We start from the raw sequence: 19,951 nt of genomic DNA, 5'->3' as shown, positions 1-19,951 counted from the left end.
GACACCTGTTTAACTTGGTGTGGACACCTGTTTAACTTGGTGAGGACACCTGTTTAACTTGGTGTGGACACCTGTTTAACTTGGTGTGGACACCTGTTTAACTTGGTGAGGACACCTGTTTAACTTGGTGTGGACACCTGTTTAACTTGGTGAGGACACCTGTTTAACTTGGTGTGGACACCTGTTTAACTTGGTGTGGACACCTGTTTAACTTGGTGTGGACACCTGTTTAACTTGGTGTGGACACCTGTTTAACTTGGTGTGGACACCTGTTTAACTTGGTGTGGACACCTGTTTAACTTGGTGAGGACACCTGTTTAACTTGGTGTGGACACCTGTTTAACTTGGTGTGGACACATGTTTAACTTGGTGAAGACAACTGTTTAACTTGGTGTGGACACCTGTTTAACTTGGTGAGGACACCTGTTTAACTTGGTGTGGACACCTGTTTAACTTGGTGTGGACACCTGTTTAGCATAGCGTGCTACATACTCCAGATGCTTGGATTACAGGCAGCACCACTACTCCTGGCAAGAAACTCTGCTGCAGGTAAAGGTGATAAATGGAGTAGTCTGTAACATTATTTAGTCATTTGGAATTTCAACGGGAAGAACTGGTGGCTATGGTAGGCTAGGCCTTCAAGTGCTTCAAATTCTTTATTTTGCCACAGAAATTCTGAGTAGGCCTACAGAAAATCTCTGATGGTCCTGTTTCTAAGAGGACAGACAAACCTGTAAATTAAATAAGGTCAATGCATTCATGCTTTACCTTACATTGTGGAAGGGTAGCCTGAAAAACACCTGTAACTGAAGATTTTGAAGTACTGTATTTTTATTAATTTATTTAAACATTTTCAGAAATTAATTTACATTTCAGAAGAAGCATTGTGCTCATTTAAGTCTGCATAGGACACAAATTATTAATCAAACAAAACCAAGGAATTTATTTGTGCTGACTTCATTCCCAATGGACAGAAAAAAAATGAACATTATCATAATCATCAACCAAGGTTTGCTGATATCTGAATCCCTAATGCACCCCCCCCCAAAAAAAGTATTAAAATGATACACAAAATATATAGGAACACAACTATGAATTAATACATCTTCCACACTATGCACTAAAATAGATGAACATCAGCTTTAAAAACATTTATACTGTCCTCTGTCACTAAATCAATAAAGCTACAGACAGTTTGAAAGTCTTAGTCCAGCACAGGGAGAAGAGTGAGGAACAAGGGGTCATTCCTCCAGGACATGAATCTCAATACCAGAGGCCTCTTCTATACAGAGAACAAAACAACACATCAGACAACATGTCTCACCATTCATTCTATAGCAGATCATAAAGATGAACTAGTTAATAGGGGATTAGATGGACAAGATGACTACGTCAAAGGACTATTTATGACCTGATTCCATTTCAGTTCACACGTCTAAAGATCAGAATATGTGAATGTAATGTGTTGTTTGCTCCATGTGTTCTATGGATTGATGGAACCATTCATAATGTTTAGGTCTTTACAGTCCTTTCAGATCTGTGAACTCTGATGTTGTGGGAGGAGTTAGGAACCTAAATGGAACTGGACCAATGCCTGTGACTCTCACCTGCTTGTGGGGGCAGAGCCTTGGGTGGGCGGATCCTCCTTGTGTGAATAGTGACTATGGCAGCCATGATGGTCAGTGTCACAAAGAGCATGATGTGACTGATGGGCAACTTAACAGCATTACTGGTACCTGGACAATGAGACAGACAGGGATTAAACACAGTCAATCATTTAGATTGATTTACATGAAAGTAAAGTTTGTATCACACAACGATCAATAGAGGATGTTGAGGACCAATATCCATCAGCCAAACACCTCTACAACTTCACCTCTGTCTGAACACCAACGATCTAGCTGAGTGTTTTAATTTGTGTGTAATGGATTATGATTGTTCACACCATCCACTAAATAATTGAAAGGTTATATAACACCTTAAACCTGGAGTATTGGTATTTGGCTTCACAGAGAAGCAGAAATGCATACAGGAAGAGAGATGTGTGAACTGCACAACAACCATGTTATAAAATGTCAAATCAAAGTTTATTCGTCACGTGTGCCGAATACAACAGGTGTAGACCTTACAGTGAAATGCAAACTTACAGGCTCTAACCAATAGTGCAAGAAAGGTATTAGGTGAACAATAGGTCAGTAAAGAAATAAAACAACAGTAAAAAGACAGGCTATATACAGTAGTGAGGCTATAAAAGAATTGAGGCTACATACAGACATCGGCTAGTCAGGCTGATTGAGGTAGTATGTGCATGTAGATATGGTTAAAGTGACTGCATGTATGATGAACAGAGAGTAGCAGCAGCATAAAAGAGGGATTGGGTGTGGTGGCGGGACACAATGCAGATAGCCCGGTTAGCCAATGTGCGGGAGCACTGGTTGGTCGGCCCAGTTGAGGTAGTATGTACATGAATGTATTGTTAAAGTGACTATGCAGGTTGCCTTTGTGTTCTTGGGCACAGGGAATATGGTGGTCTGCTTGAAACATGTTGGTATTACAGACTCAATCAGGGACATGTTAAAAATGGCAGTGAAGACACCTGCAGTTGGTCAGCACATGCCCGGAGCACACGTCCTGGTAATCCGTCTAGCCCCGCAGCCTTAAGAATGTTGACCTGTTTAAAGGTCTTACTCATATCGCCTACGGAGAGCGTGATCACATAGTCGTCCGGAACAGCTGATGCTCTCATGCATGCCTCAATGTTGTTTGCCTCGAAGCGAGCATAGAAGTGATTTAGCTCGTCTGGTAGGCGCGTGTCACTCGGCAGCTCGCAGCTGTGCTTCCGTTTGTAGTCTGTAATAGTTTCCAAGCCCTGCCACATCCAACGAGCATCGGAGCCGGTGAGGTACGATTCAATCTTAGCCCTGTATTGATGCTTTGCCTGTTTGATGGTTGTTCAGAGGGCATAGCGGGATTTCTTATAAGCGTCCGGGTTAGAGTCCCGTTCCTTGACAGCGGCAGCTCTACCCTTTAGCTCAGTGCGAATGTTGCCTGTAATCCATGGCTTCTGGTTGGGGGATGTACGTACAGTCACTGTGGGGACAACGTCCTCGATGCACTTATTGATAAAGCCAGTGACTGATGTGGTGTACCCCTCAATGCCATCGGAAGAAACCCGGAACATGCTCCAGTCTGTGATAGCAAAACAGTCCTGTAGTTTAGCATCTGCTTCATCTGACCACTTTTTTATAGACCGAGTCACTGGTGCTTCCTGCTTTCATTTTTGCTTGCAAGCAGGAATCAGGAGGATAGAGTTATGGTCAAATTTACCATATGGAGGGCGAGGGAGAGCTTTGTATGCGTCTCTGTGTGTGGAGTAAAGGTAATCTAGATTTTTTTTCCCCCTCTGGTTGCACATTTAACATGTTGATGGAAATTTGGTAGAACTGATTTAAGTTTCTCTGCATTAAAGTCTCCGGCAACTAGGAGCGCCGCCTCTGGGTGAGTGGTTTCCTGTTTGCTTATTAACTTATACAGCTGATTGAGTGCGGTCTTAGTGCCAGCATCTGTCTGTGGTGGTAAATAATCAGCCACGAAAAGTATAACTGAAAACTCTCTAGACAAGTAGTGTGGTATGCAATTTATCACAATATACTCTACTTCAGGCGAGCAAAATCTAGAGACTTCCTTAGATTTCGTGCACCAGCTGTTGTTTACAAATATGAACAGACCACCCCATTCTTCTTACCGGAGTGTGCTGTTCTATCCTGCCGGTGCAGCATATATCCCGCTAGCTGAATATCCATGTCGTCATTCAGCCACAATTCTGTGAAACATAGGATATTACAGTTTTTGATGTCCCGTTGGTAGGATATTCGTGATCGTACCTTGTCTAATTTATTGTGCAATGATTGCACGTTGGTGAGTAGTATTGACGGTAACGGCAGCTTTCCCAGCCGCCTTTTCGGGTCCTGACCAAGCATCCGGCTCTTTGTCCTCTGTACCTGCATCTCTTCCTCTTGCAAATAACTGGGATGTCGGTCATGCGGGGTGTTTGGAGAATGTCTTGTGCGTCGTCTTTGTTGTAGAAAAAATCTTTGTCTAATCCGACGTGAGTGATCGCTGTCCTGATATCCAAAAGCTCTTTTTTGCCGTAAATTACGGTTGCAGAAACATTATGTACAAAATAGGTTACAAATAACGCAAAAATCCCCCACATAATAGCACAATTTGTTGGGAGCCCATAAAACTGCTGCCATTTCTTCCGGCGCCATTTTACATGAAAGTTTAGTTTCATGTACAAATGCATGCTTTGTGTATTGACCAAGGTAGTACATCTGACTTTGGCCCCATGTTGTACTACTCATACTATCGACAATACAACTTAGAATGGAAAAAGTATTAAATACAATACCAGCAGAAGATGGGGAGGTGGCTGAAAAGGCTGGTTTTGCAGTAGAGGCTGTACTTCCTGGATAGTAGTGTAGTGGACAGACATATTTGTATAGTGTATATACAGTATATTATATACACATCACATGTAACTTGTAATTAGACCATGAAATGAGTGAGAGAGTCTCACCACAGCAGTTCGGGAACAAAAAAGAGAAAGAACAGTGAATCTTAAACCTTTTTATAAGCATCTGAGTTGTTTGGATTCAAAATCTGTGTTGGTGACCAATGACATTAATGTAAAGTTAACCACCAATCAGATATCAGACCTACAGGATGTAACTTCTGCTCCTCAGAGGTGAGACAATGTGGGTTGCTGAGATCAACACAGAGAATGCTGAATTCCTAAGACAACACAGAATCATTTCTTGCATTCAAGTGTCACTTTGGGGACTGGGTCGCCCTTCAGCAGTGGAAAACAAACAGGGTGACCACTTGTCAATGGTGAACAAGGGTGACATCAAATCTAATTTTATTGGTCACATACACATGGTTAGCAGATGTTAACACGAGTGTTGCGAAATGCTTGTGCTTCTAGTTCTGACCATGCAGTAATATCTAAGAAGTAATATAACAATTTCACAACAACTACCTTACACACACAAGTGTAAAGGAATGAATAAGAATATGTACATATAAATATATGGATGAGCGATGGCTGAACGGCATAGGCAAGATGCAGTAGATGGTATAGAGTACAGTACATACATATGAGATGATTAATGTAGGGTATGCAAACATTATTTAAAGTGGCTAGTGATACATTAATTACATCCTATTTTTAATTATTAAAGTGGCTAGAGATTTGAGTCAGTATGTTGGCAGCAGCCACTCAATGTTAGTGATGGCTGTTTAACAGTCTGATGGTCTTGAGATAGAAGCTGTTTTTCAGTCTCTCGGTCCCAGCTTTGATGCACCTGTACTGACCTCGCCTTCTGAATGAAAGTGGGGTGAACAGGCAGTGGCTCGGGTGGTTGTTGTCCTCGATGATCTTTTTGCCTTCCTTTGACATTGGTTGATTTAGGTGTCTTGGAGGGCAGGTAGTTTGCCTCCAGTGATGTGTTGTGCAGACCTCACTAACCTCTGGAGAGCCCTGCGGTTGTGGGTAAGAGCTGTTACCATACCAGGCGGTGATACAGCCCGACAGGATGCTCTTGATTGTGCATCTGTAAAGGTTTGAGTGTTTTTGGTGACAAGCCAAATTTCTTCAGCCTCCTGAGGTTGAATAGGCGCTGTTGCGCTTTCTTCACCATGCTGTCTGTGTGGGTGGACCATTTCAGTTTGTGTATGCCGAGGAACTTAAAACATTCCACCTTCTCCACTACTGTCTCGTCAATATGGATGGGGGGTGCTCCCTCATGAAGTCCACGATCATCTCCTTTGTTTAGTTGAGCGTGAGGTTGTTTTCCTGACACCACACTTCGAGAGCCCTCTCCTCCTCCCTGTAGGCTGTCTTGTCGTTGTTGGTAATCAAGCCTACCACTGTAATGTTGTCTGCAAACTTGATGATTGAGTTGGAGTCTTGCATGGCCACGCAGTCATGGGGGAACAGGGAGTACAGGAGAGGGCCGAGGATGCACCTTTGTGGGGCCCCAGTGTTGAGGATCAGCGGGGTGGAGACGTTGTTTCCTACCCTCACCAACTGGGGGCGGCCCATCAGAAAGTACAGTACCCAGTTGCACAGGGCGGGGTCAAGACCCAGGTTCTCGAGTTTGGCAGGTACTATTGTGTTAAATCCTGAGCTGTAGCTGATGAACAGCATACTTACATTGGTATTCCTCTTGGGCAGTGTGCAGTGTGATTGCGTCGTCTGTGAACCTATTGGGGCGGTAAGCAAATTGGAGTGGGTCTAGGTTGTCAGGTAGGGTGGAGGTGATATGGTCCTTGACTAGTCTCTCAAAGCACTTCATGATGACGGAAGTGAGTGCTACGGGGCGATAGTCGTTTAGCTCAGTTGCCTTAGCTTTCTTGGGAACAGGAAAAATGCCCTCTTGAAGCATGTGGGAACAGCAGACTGGGATAGGGATTGATTGAATATGTCCGTAAACACACCAGCCAGCTGGTCTGCGCATGCTCTGAGGACGCGGCTAGGGATGCCGTCTGGGCTGGCAGCATTGCGAGGGTTAACACGTTTAAATGTTTTACTCACGTTGGCTGCGTGAGGATTGTCCGCAGGTTTTGGTAGCGAGCCGTGTCGGTGGCACTGTATTGTCCTCAAAGCGAGCAAAGAAGTTGTTTAGTTTGTCTGGGAGCAAGACATTGGGGTCCGCGACAGGGCTGGTTTTCTTTTTGTAGTCCGTGATTGACTGTAGACCCTGCCACAATCCTCTCGTGTCTGAGTCGTTGAATTGCGACTCTGCTTTGTCTCTATACTGACTCTTAGCTTGTTTGATTGTTTCCTGTCGCCTTGCCCTGATTAAAAGCAGTGGTTCGAGATTTCAGTTTTGCACGAATGCTGCCATAAATCCACGGTTTCTGCTTTGGGACGGTTTTAATAGTCGTTGTTGGTACAACATCACCGATGCACTTGCTAATAATCTCGCTCACCGAATCAGCATATACATCAATGTTGTTGTTAGATGCTCTCCGGAACATATCCCAGTCCACGTGATCGAAGCATTCTTGAAGCGTGGAATCTGATTGGTCGGACCAGCATTGAACAGACCTGCGCACAGGCATTTCCTGTTTTAGTTTCTGTCTATAGGCTGGGAGCAACAAAATTAACTGTGATTATAATCAAAGAGAATTCTCTTGGTAGTTAATGCGGTCAGCATTTGATTGTAAGGAATTCTAGGTCAGGTGAACAAAAGGACTTGGGTTCCTGTATGTTGTTATGATCACACCACGACTCGTTAATCATAAGTCATACACCCCCGCCATTCTTCTTACCAGAGAGATGTTTGTTTCTGTCGGCGCGATGCATGAAGAAACCAGGTGGCTGTACCGACTCTGATAACGTATCGCGAGTGAGCCATGTTTCCTGGAAACAGAGAATGTTGCAAACTGTTGTATCTCTCTGGAAGGCAACCCTTGCTCGGATTTCGTCCACCTTGTTGTCAGGAGACTGGACATTGGCGAGTAGTATACTCGGGAGCGGTGGGCGTTGTGCCCGTCTACGGAGCCTGGTCGTAATATTGGTATGTTGACGTTGCTCTTATATCCAATAGTTCCTCCAGGCTGTATGTAATGAGACAGAGATGGCCGCCTCGCGTCGCGTTCTTAGGAAACATCACAGTACAGAATGGATCCACATCTACTGACTCTGTGTTGGCTGTAGAGTTTTCTCTACGCAATCTGTTAAATCTTTCTCTACTCCAATCTCTAGAGCACTAGACATGAAGTTCTTCCTATGAACATGTTTGGGCTTGTTTTTAAATTACCAGTCTAACACTAAATTGGTGGTTGTCTTGACAGTTTTTTTTAGAAAGTTACATCAGAACTGTCTGAAAAACATCAAATGTATCTTTCTCGACCCAGTCTCAAACCCTGACACAGCATGGGAAAACACAACACACAGTTCTATGTATCCAGAGGACAGATAAAACATTTACTATATCTGCACACATCATACAGATGGGAGTATTTTACCTGGGAGAGTAGAGATGACATCATCACTATCAGTGGTCTTTTCAGCAATATCTAATTCAGTAGGAGATGAACATCCTCTTTTAGTTAATTTAAATCATCATCATCACCATCATCATCATCAGACACAGCAGTAGATTTCAAATCAAATTCATCATATATCACTAATCACTAATACCAGTAAAATGAATCAGGTTTGATATTCAACTTTAAAATCATCAGATCTTCTTATTCAGATTATAGGAGCATTTGCATAGGCTTCAGATCTGTCACTGGTGTGGTAGACTGAGAAAGAGAAAAGGGTATACAGTACTTGTTGGCATGTGATTATTAACACCACACTTATACACAGTGACATTTAAACTCTGATTTAAACAGTAATACTCACTAGTTAGAACAGACAGATGAACAGGAGCATCACCTCCATGTTGTGGTCCAGTGTCTGTAAGGAACTGTCGACAGATGTAGAGTCCAACATCCTCAGCTCTGACATCACTAACATGTAGAGAACAGTAGGACCCTAAACTCAGTCTCTCTGCTCTCTCTGTCTGGACAACTTTGATCTTCCCCAATGTGACCTCTTGAATAGTACGAGTAGATAGAGCTCTGTTATAGATCCATGTAGTTGAGGAACAGTCTGGATAAACCACATTGTTACACGGCAGACTGACATTATCTCCCACTCTGGAGAACATAGAGAGAGTTTCTCCACTGACACCTGGAAGGAGTATGACATCAGATAATTATTAACTGGTAATACAGGTGACATTATATTTCATAGGTTTTCTTATTGATATTCTTCAGTGTGAATAATAGTGTAATATACTGTCTATTATACAATAGTGAAGATAAGAGTAAACAGATACACAACAGAAATGTCATCATAATATTAGTCAAATGCAAACTGAACTAGTTTGGCCGTGTGAAATAAATGTGTTCTATGATCTCTAATGACATATTCTTACTCTCTCTCCTCTGTCTTACCTGTTAGCAGGTACAAAACGGTCACAAGCAATCCCAAAAATGAATGAGGGATGTCAGCCATAATCCCCTCTCTGTCTCTCTGTCTCTCTGTCTCTCTGTCTCTCTCTCTCTCTCTGTGTCTCTGTCTCTCTCTGTCTCTGTGTGTGTGTGTTTCTCTGTCTCTTTCCTCTGTCAGTGTGTCTCAGCACTATGAGGTTCTCACCATACATCTCTATTCACCACTATAGCATCACTTCCTCAACGTGGTCATGTTTTTTCTCTAGTTTCTGACACAATTGAGTTCAGTCACATGCCCATTCATCAGATGGACACACTCCCTCTCCCAGACCCCCACATGCATATGTGTTTGAGCGCACACACACCTCACTCCCCTTCTTGGCTTCCATGGCAACCCCCACGGGAACCTTTCCCCAATAGAATATTTCCCCCAAGGGAACCACACCAGTTGGCATTCTCACAAACAATCGCAACATTGTTTAAATAATATATAGAACTTTTCTCGCAGCTCTGGTATATAAAGCTTTTTTGAGGACTTGCTCACAATTCATCTGTGGCACCACAATGACCAAACGATATACTGTATGTGAGGCTCGTGATCATATCTTTGATCATGACACTGGTGAGGAGGAGAGTCCTTGTTAAACTTTGACACAAAGTGGTCTGTGATAAGTAGCACAATATGTTTCATCTGAGTATTTGTTCAAGTCAAAATAATCCATACATTGTGCTTTTTTTTACTCAAAAACTAGTTGTATGGGCTCAGGTCTACAGGCTATAAATAGCAAATAAAAGTCCAAAACTTGTAATATTCACAAGACCTTAAGTTGATAAAAAAGATCTAACACAACGTTAGGTGATAATATATGTATTATTATGGATTTATAATCCGCTATAATGGGGCAGTCATTTTGAACCGGGAACACAGAATTCATTAACATGAAACAAACACAACAGGAGGGTTAAGATGAGTGAGGATGATCATTTTTTTATGAGCATGACCTTATTTCTATTACGGCATATTGGATGTCTGTCATTAATATTCCATTCCACCAGCTCAGCGTAACATCGAAGACTTTAGACTACTACATGATACTAGAATTGTTCCTATACCCAGGTGCATAGGTCAAGTTAAACATAATTAAAGTGACAGACAGTGGCACATTCAATGCCTTCTTGCACACTATTGCCTGCATCTAGCTGATCTAGGGTGTAGTCATTACTCCAACAGTTGCAAACAAGTTTTTATTCCACAAATTGAGGTATCTTAATTGCCGTATCGTTCCATTTGCTTCCGTTTAAGAAACGTTTTTACAGAATCAGTGGAATGAATACACCCCTGATCATATGCAAACATAGTTCACTTTCACAGCAGCGCCATATAAAACAGCATGATCACTTTGCTTGTTAATTCCTTCTTGCATCTATACACTCTCATCGTTTCCCTTTGCTTGTTAATTCCTTCTCGCATCTATACACTCTCATCGTTTCCCTTTGCTTGTTAATTCCTTCTTGCATCTATACACTCTCATCGTTTCCCTTTGCTTGTTAATTCCTTCTCGCATCTATACACTCTCATCGTTTCCCTTTGCTTGTTAATTCCTTCTTGCATCTATACACTCTCATCGTTTCCCTTTGCTTGTTAATTCCTTCTCGCATCTATACACTCTCATCGTTTCCCTTTGCTTGTTAATTCCTTCTCGCATCTATACACTCTCATCGTTTCCCTTTGCTTGTTAATTCCTTCTCGCATCTATACACTCTCATCGTTTCCCTTTGCTTGTTAATTCCTTCTCGCATCTATACACTCTCATCGTTTCCCTTTGCTTGTTAATTCCTTCTCGCATCTATACACTCTCATACACGTTTCCCTTTGCTTGTTAATTCCTTCTTGCATCTATACACTCTCATCGTTTCCCTTTGCTTGTTAATTCCTTCTCGCATCTATACACTCTCATCGTTTCCCTTTGCTTGTTAATTCCTTCTCGCATCTATACACTCTCATCGTTTCCCTTTGCTTGTTAATTCCTTCTCGCATCTATACACTCTCATCGTTTCCCTTTGCTTGTTAATTCCTTCTCGCATCTATACACTCTCATCGTTTCCCTTTGCTTGTTAATTCCTTCTTGCATCTATACACTCTCATCGTTTCCCTCTGCTTGTTAATTCCTTCTTGCATCTATACACTCTCATCGTTTCCCTTTGCTTGTTAATTCCTTCTCGCTTCTATACACTCTCATCGTTTCCCTTTGCTTGTTAATTCCTTCTCGCATCTATACACTCTCATCGTTTCCCTTTGCTTGTTAATTCCTTCTCGCATCTATACACTCTCATCGTTTCCCTTTGCTTGTTAATTCCTTCTGGCATCTATACACTCTCATCGTTTCCCTTTGCTTGTTAATTCCTTCTCGCATCTATACACTCTCATCGTTTCCCTTTGCTTGTTAATTCCTTCTCGCATCTATACACTCTCATCGTTTCCCTTTGCTTGTTAATTCCTTCTCGCATCTATACACTCTCATCGTTTCCCTTTGCTTGTTAATTCCTTCTCGCATCTATACACTCTCATCGTTTCCCTTTGCTTGTTAATTCCTTCTCGCATCTATACACTCTCATCGTTTCCCTTTGCTTGTTAATTCCTTCTCGCATCTATACACTCTCATCGTTTCCCTTTGCTTGTTAATTCCTTATGGCATCTATACACTCAAATTGTTTCCCTTTGCTTGTTAATTCCTTCTCGCATCTATACACTCTCATCGTTTCCCTTTGCTTGTTAATTCCTTCTCGCATCTATACACTCTCATCGTTTCCCTTTGCTTGTTAATTCCTTCTCGCATCTATACACTCTCATCGTTTCCCTTTGCTTGTTAATTCCTTCTCGCATCTATACACTCTCATCGTTTCCCTTTGCTTGTTAATTCCTTCTCGCATCTATACACTCTCATCGTTTCCCTTTGCTTGTTAATTCCTTCTCGCATCTATACACTCTCATCGTTTCCCTTTGCTTGTTAATTCCTTCTCGCATCTATACACTCTCATCGTTTCCCTTTGCTTGTTAATTCCTTCTCGCATCTATACACTCTCATCGTTTCCCTTTGCTTGTTAATTCCTTCTCGCATCTATACACTCTCATCGTTTCCCTTTGCTTGTTAATTCCTTCTCGCATCTATACACTCTCATCGTTTCCCTTTTTGCTTGTTAATTCCTTCTCGCATCTATACACTCTCATCGTTTCCCTTTGCTTGTTAATTCCTTCTCGCATCTATACACTCTCATCGTTTCCCTTTGCTTGTTAATTCCTTCTCGCATCTATACACTCTCATCGTTCTCTTTCCCTTTGCTTGTTAATTCCTTCTTGCATCTATACACTCTCATCGTTTCCCTTTGCTTGTTAATTCCTTCTCGCATCTATACACTCTCATCGTTTCCCTTTGCTTGTTAATTCCTTCTCGCATCTATACACTCTCATCGTTTCCCTTTGCTTGTTAATTCCTTCTCGCATCTATACACTCTCATCGTTTCCCTTTGCTTGTTAATTCCTTCTCGCATCTATACACTCTCATCGTTTCCCTTTGCTTGTTAATTCCTTCTCGCATCTATACACTCTCATCGTTTCCCTTTGCTTGTTAATTCCTTCTCGCATCTATACACTCTCATCGTTTCCCTTTGCTTGTTAATTCCTTCTCGCATCTATACACTCTCATCGTTTCCCTTTGCTTGTTAATTCCTTCTCGCATCTATACACTCTCATCGTTTCCCTTTGCTTGTTAATTCCTTCTCGCATCTATACACTCTCATCGTTTCCCTTTGCTTGTTAATTCCTTCTCGCATCTATACACTCTCATCGTTTCCCTTTGCTTGTTAATTCCTTCTCGCATCTATACACTCTCATCGTTTCCCTTTGCTTGTTAATTCCTTCTCGCATCTATACACTCTCATCGTTTTCCTTTGCTTGTTAATTCCTTATCGCATCTATACACTCTCTGTTTCCCTTTGCTTGTTAATTCCTTCTCGCATCTATACACTCTCATCGTTTCCCTTTGCTTGTTAATTCCTTCTCGCATCTATACACTCTCATCGTTTCCCTTTGCTTGTTAATTCCTTCTCGCATCTATACACTCTCATCGTTTCCCTTTGCTTGTTAATTCCTTCTCGCATCTATACACTCTCATCGTTTCCCTTTGCTTGTTAATTCCTTCTCGCATCTATACACTCTCATCGTTTCCCTTTGCTTGTTAATTCCTTCTCGCATCTATACACTCTCATCGTTTCCCTTTGCTTGTTAATTCCTTCTCGCATCTATACACTCTCATCGTTTCCCTTTGCTTGTTAATTCCTTCTCGCATCTATACACTCTCATCGTTTCCCTTTGCTTGTTAATTCCTTCTCGCATCTATACACTCTCATCGTTTCCCTTTGCTTGTTAATTCCTTTCTCGCATCTATACACTCTCATCGTTTCCCTTTGCTTGTTAATTCCTTCTCGCATCTATACACTCTCATCGTTTCCCTTTGCTTGTTAATTCCTTCTCGCATCTATACACTCTCATCGTTTCCCTTTGCTTGTTAATTCCTTCTCGCATCTATACACTCTCATCGTTTCCCTTTGCTTGTTAATTCCTTCTCGCATCTATACACTCTCATCGTTTCCCTTTGCTTGTTAATTCCTTCTCGCATCTATACACTCTCATCGTTTCCCTTTGCTTGTTAATTCCTTCTCGCATCTATACACTCTCATCGTTTCCCTTTGCTTGTTAATTCCTTCTCGCATCTATACACTCTCATCGTTTCCCTTTGCTTGTTAATTCCTTCTCGCATCTATACACTCTCATCGTTTCCCTTTGCTTGTTAATTCCTTCTCGCATCTATACACTCTCATCGTTTCCCTTTGCTTGTTAATTCCTTCTCGCATCTATACACTCTCATCGTTTCCCTTTGCTTGTTAATTCCTTTGGGATCTATACACTCTCATCGTTTCCCTTTGCTTGTTAATTCCTTCTCGCATCTATACACTCTCATCGTTTCCCTTTGCTTGTTAATTCCTTCTCGCATCTATACACTCTCATCGTTTCACTTTGCTTGTTAATTCCTTCTCGCATCTATACACTCTCATCGTTTCCCTTTGCTTGTTAATTCCTTCTCGCATCTATACACTCTCATCGTTTCCCTTTGCTTGTTAATTCCTTCTCGCATCTATACACTCTCATCGTTTCCCTTTGCTTGTTAATTCCTTCTCGCATCTATACACTCTCATCGTTTCCCTTTGCTTGTTAATTCCTTCTCGCATCTATACACTCTCATCGTTTCTTTGCCTTTGCTTGTTAATTCCTTGTTAATTTCTCGCATCTATACACTCTCATCGTTTCCCTTTGCTTGTTAATTCCTTCTCGCATCTATACACTCTCATCGTTTCCCTTTGCTTGTTAATTCCTTCTCGCATCTATACACTCTCATCGCATCTATTCCCTTTGCTTGTTAATTCCTTCTCGCATCTATACACTCTCATCGTTTCCTTTGCTTGTTAATTCCTTCTCGCATCTATACACTCTCATCGTTTCCCTTTGCTTGTTAATTCCTTCTCGCATCTATACACTCTCATCGTTTCCCTTTGCTTGTTAATTCCTTCTCGCATCTATACACTCTCATCGTTTCCTTTGCTTGTTAATTCCTTCTCGCATCTATACACTCTCATCGTTTCCTTTGCTTGTTAATTCCTTCTCGCATCTATACACTCTCATCGTTTCCCTTTGCTTGTTAATTCCTTCTGGCATCTATACACTCTCATCGTTTCCCTTTGCTTGTTAATTCCTTCTCGCATCTATACACTCTCATCGTTTCCCTTTGCTTGTTAATTCCTTCTCGCATCTATACACTCTCATCGTTTCCCTTTGCTTGTTAATTCCTTCTCGCATCTATACACTCTCATCGTTTCCCTTTGCTTGTTAATTCCTTCTCGCATCTATACACTCTCATCGTTTCCCTTTGCTTGTTAATTCCTTCTCGCATCTATACACTCTCATCGTTTCCTTTGCTTGTTAATTCCTTCTCGCATCTATACACTCTCATCGTTTCCCTTTGCTTGTTAATTCCTTCTCGCATCTATACACTCTCATCGTTTCCCTTTGCTTGTTAATTCCTTCTCGCATCTATACACTCTCATCGTTTCCCTTTGCTTGTTAATTCCTTCTCGCATCTATACACTCTCATCGTTTCCCTTTGCTTGTTAATTCCTTCTCGCATCTATACACTCTCATCGTTTCCCTTTGCTTGTTAATTCCTTCTCGCATCTATACACTCTCATCGTTTCCCTTTGCTTGTTAATTCCTTCTCGCATCTATACACTCTCATCGTTTCCCTTTGCTTGTTAATTCCTTCTCGCATCTATACACTCTCATCGTTTCCCTTTGCTTGTTAATTCCTTCTCGCATCTATACACTCTCATCGTTTCCCTTTGCTTGTTAATTCCTTCTCGCATCTATACACTCTCATCGTTTCCCTTTGCTTGTTAATTCCTTCTCGCATCTATACACTCTCATCGTTTCCCTTTGCTTGTTAATTCCTTCTCGCATCTATACACTCTCATCGTTTCCCTTTGCTTGTTAATTCCTTCTCGCATCTATACACTCTCATCGTTTCCCTTTGCTTGTTAATTCCTTATGGCATCTATACACTCAAATTGTTTCCCTTTGCTTGTTAATTCCTTCTCGCATCTATACACTCTCATCGTTTCCCTTTGCTTGTTAATTCCTTCTCGCATCTATACACTCTCATCGTTTCCCTTTGCTTGTTAATTCCTTCTCGCATCTATACACTCTCATCGTTTCCTTTGCTTGTTAATTCCTTCTCGCATCTATACACTCTCATCGTTTCCCTTTGCTTGTTAATTCCTTCTCGCATCTATACACTCTCATCGTTTCCCTTTGCTTGTTAATTCCTTCTCGCATCTATACACTCTCATCGTTTCCTTTGCTTGTTAATTCCTTCTCGCATCTATACACTCTCATCGTTTCCCTTTGCTTGTTAATTCCTTCTCGCATCTATACACTCTCATCGTTTCCCTTTGCTTGTTAATTCCTTCTCGCATCTATACACTCTCATCGTTCCCTTTGCTTGTTAATTCCTTCTCGCATCTATACACTCTCATCGTTTCCCTTTGCTTGTTAATTCCTTCTCGCATCTATACACTCTCATCGTTTCCCTTTGCTTGTTAATTCCTTCTCGCATCTATACACTCTCATCGTTTCCCTTTGCTTGTTAATTCCTTCTCGCATCTATACACTCTCATCGTTTCCCTTTGCTTGTTAATTCCTTCTCGCATCTATACACTCTCATCGTTTCCCTTTGCTTGTTAATTCCTTCTCGCATTTATACACTCTCATCGTTTCCCTTTGCTTGTTAATTCCTTCTCGCATCTATACACTCTCATCGTTTCCCTTTGCTTGTTAATTCCTTCTCGCATTTATACACTCTCATCGTTTCCCTTTGCTTGTTAATTCCTTCTCGCATCTATACACTCTCATCGTTTCCCTTTGCTTGTTAATTCCTTTGGGATCTATACACTCAAATCGTTTCCCTTTGCTTGTTAATTCCTTCTCGCATCTATAAACTCTCATCGTTTCCCTTTGCTTGTTAATTCCTTCTCGCATCTATACACTCTCATCGTTTCACTTTGCTTGTTAATTCCTTCTCGCATCTATACACTCTCATCGTTTCCCTTTGCTTGTTAATTCCTTCTCGCATCTATACACTCTCATCGTTTCCCTTTGCTTGTTAATTCCTTCTCGCATCTATACACTCTCATCGTTTCCCTTTGCTTGTTAATTCCTTCTCGCATCTATACACTCTCATCGTTTCACTTTGCTTGTTAATTCCTTCTCGCATCTATACACTCTCATCGTTTCCCTTTGCTTGTTAATTCCTTCTCGCATCTATACACTCTCATCGTTTCCCTTTCTTGTTAATTCCTTCTCGCATCTATACACTCTCATCGTTTCCCTTTGCTTGTTAATTCCTTCTCGCATCTATACACTCTCATCGTTTCCCTTTGCTTGTTAATTCCTTCTCGCATCTATACACTCTCATCGTTTCCCTTTGCTTGTTAATTCCTTCTCGCATCTATACACTCTCATCGTTTCACTTTGCTTGTTAATTCCTTCTCGCATCTATACACTCTCATCGTTTCCCTTTGCTTGTTAATTCCTTCTCGCATCTATACACTCTCATCGTTTCCCTTTGCTTGTTAATTCCTTCTCGCATCTATACACTCTCATCGTTTCCCTTTGCTTGTTAATTCCTTCTCGCATCTATACACTCTCATCGTTTCCCTTTGCTTGTTAATTCCTTCTCGCATCTATACACTCTCATCGTTTCACTTTGCTTGTTAATTCCTTCTCGCATCTATACACTCTCATCGTTTCCCTTTGCTTGTTAATTCCTTCTCGCATCTATACACTCTCATCGTTTCCCTTTGCTTGTTAATTCCTTCTCGCATCTATACACTCTCATCGTTTCCCTTTGCTTGTTAATTCCTTCTCGCATCTATACACTCTCATCGTTTCCTTTGCTTGTTAATTCCTTCTCGCATCTATACACTCTCATCGTTTCCTTTGCTTGTTAATTCCTTCTCGCATCTATACACTCTCATCGTTTCCCTTTGCTTGTTAATTCCTTCTCGCATCTATACACTCTCATCGTTTCCCTTTGCTTGTTAATTCCTTTCGCATCTATACACTCTCATCGTTTCCCTTTGCTTGTTAATTCCTTCTCGCATCTATACACTCTCATCGTTTCCCTTTGCTTGTTAATTCCTTCTCGCATCTATACACTCTCATCGTTTCCCTTTGCTTGTTAATTCCTTCTCGCATCTATACACTCTCATCGTTTCCCTTTGCTTGTTAATTCCTTCTCGCATCTATACACTCTCATCGTTTCCCTTTGCTTGTTAATTCCTTCTCGCATCTATACACTCTCATCGTTTCCCTTTGCTTGTTAATTCCTTCTCGCATCTATACACTCTCATCGTTTCCCTTTGCTTGTTAATTCCTTCTCGCATCTATACACTCTCATCGTTTCCCTTTGCTTGTTAATTCCTTCTCGCATCTATACACTCTCATCGTTTCCCTTTGCTTGTTAATTCCTTTGCATCTATACTCTCATCGTTTCCTTGCTTGTTAATTCCTTCTCGCATCTATACACTCTCATCGTTTCCTTTGCTTGTTAATTCCTTCTCGCATCTATACACTCTCATCGTTTCCCTTTGCTTGTTAATTCCTTCTCGCATCTATACACTCTCATCGTTTCCCTTTGCTTGTTAATTCCTTCTCGCATCTATACACTCTCATCGTTTCCCTTTGCTTGTTAATTCCTTCTCGCATCTATACACTCTCATCGTTTCCTTTGCTTGTTAATTCCTTCTCGCATCTATACACTCTCATCGTTTCCCTTTGCTTGTTAATTCCTTCTCGCATCTATACACTCTCATCGTTTCCCTTTGCTTGTTAATTCCTTCTCGCATCTATACACTCTCATCGTTTCCCTTTGCTTGTTAATTCCTTCTCGCATCTATACACTCTCATCGTTTCCCTTTGCTTGTTAATTCCTTCTCGCATCTATACACTCTCATCGTTTCCCTTTGCTTGTTAATTCCTTCTCGCATCTATACACTCTCATCGTTTCATCCTTTGCTTGTTAATTCCTTCTCGCATCTATACACTCTCATCGTTTCCCTTTGCTTGTTAATTCCTTCTCGCATCTATACACTCTCATCGTTTCCCTTTGCTTGTTAATTCCTTCTCGCATCTATACACTCTCATCGTTTCCCTTTGCTTGTTAATTCCTTCTCGCATCTATACACTCTCATCGTTTCCCTTTGCTTGTTAATTCCTTCTCGCATCTATACACTCTCATCGTTTCCCTTTGCTTGTTAATTCCTTCTCGCATCTATACACTCTCATCGTTTCCCTTTGCTTGTTAATTCCTTCTCGCATCTATACACTCTCATCGTTTCCCTTTGCTTGTTAATTCCTTTCGCATCTATACACTCTCATCGTTTCCCTTTGCTTGTTAATTCCTTCTCGCATTTATACACTCTCATCGTTTCCCTTTGCTTGTTAATTCCTTCTCGCATCTATACACTCTCATCGTTTCCCTTTGCTTGTTAATTCCTTCTCGCATCTATACACTCTCATCGTTTCCCTTTGCTTGTTAATTCCTTCTGGCATCTATACACTCTCATCGTTTCCCTTGCTTGTTAATTCCTTCTCGCATCTATACACTCTCATCGTTTCCTTTGCTTGTTAATTCCTTCTCGCATCTATACACTCTCATCGTTTCCCTTTGCTTGTTAATTCCTTCTCGCATCTATACACTCTCATCGTTTCCCTTTGCTTGTTAATTCCTTCTCGCATCTATACACTCTCATCGTTTCCCTTTGCTTGTTAATTCCTTCTCGCATCTATACACTCTCATCGTTTCCCTTTGCTTGTTAATTCCTTCTCGCATCTATACACTCTCATCGTTTCCCTTTGCTTGTTAATTCCTTCTCGCATCTATACACTCTCATCGTTTCCCTTTGCTTGTTAATTCCTTCTCGCATCTATACACTCTCATCGTTTCCTTTGCTTGTTAATTCCTTCTCGCATCTATACACTCTCATCGTTTCCCTTTGCTTGTTAATTCCTTCTCGCATCTATACACTCTCATCGTTTCCCTTTGCTTGTTAATTCCTTCTCGCATCTATACACTCTCATCGTTTCCCTTTGCTTGTTAATTCCTTCTCGCATCTATACACTCTCATCGTTTCCCTTTGCTTGTTAATTCCTTCTCGCATCTATACACTCTCATCGTTTCCCTTTGCTTGTTAATTCCTTTCATCTATACATCTATACACTCTACACTCTACATCGTTTCCCTTTGCTTGTTAATTCCTTCTCGCATCT

General features: G+C 41.3%; 1 protein-coding gene across 3 annotated transcripts; it reads right to left on the bottom strand.

Moving 5' to 3' along the window:
- Positions 1-807: 807 nt before the first annotated feature.
- Positions 808-9,213, bottom strand: LOC115118581 (uncharacterized). 3 transcript variants are annotated; one of them, XM_065026236.1, is made up of 6 exons: positions 9,019-9,213; positions 8,423-8,752; positions 8,038-8,088; positions 4,412-4,468; positions 1,608-1,736; positions 808-1,282 (listed from the first exon to the last, which is right to left on the bottom strand). In XM_065026236.1, exons 1-6 carry the CDS (start codon positions 9,077-9,079, stop codon positions 1,242-1,244), a joined length of 669 nt encoding a protein of 222 aa, XP_064882308.1. In that variant the 5' UTR covers positions 9,080-9,213; the 3' UTR covers positions 808-1,241. The 3 variants fall into 3 exon arrangements, with proteins under 3 accessions (XP_064882308.1, XP_064882309.1, XP_064882310.1); XM_065026237.1 differs by lacking the exon at positions 4,412-4,468; XM_065026238.1 differs by lacking the exons at positions 4,412-4,468; positions 8,038-8,088 and having other exon boundaries at positions 9,019-9,212.
- Positions 9,214-19,951: the final 10,738 nt, after the last annotated feature.

The sequence above is a fragment of the Oncorhynchus nerka genome, linkage group LG13, assembly GCF_034236695.1.
Source record: "Oncorhynchus nerka isolate Pitt River linkage group LG13, Oner_Uvic_2.0, whole genome shotgun sequence".
In the NCBI taxonomy this organism is placed as follows: domain Eukaryota; kingdom Metazoa; phylum Chordata; class Actinopteri; order Salmoniformes; family Salmonidae; genus Oncorhynchus; species Oncorhynchus nerka.
Note: the sequence above shows the minus strand (reverse complement) of the source record. Positions and strands in the feature narration are given on the sequence as shown.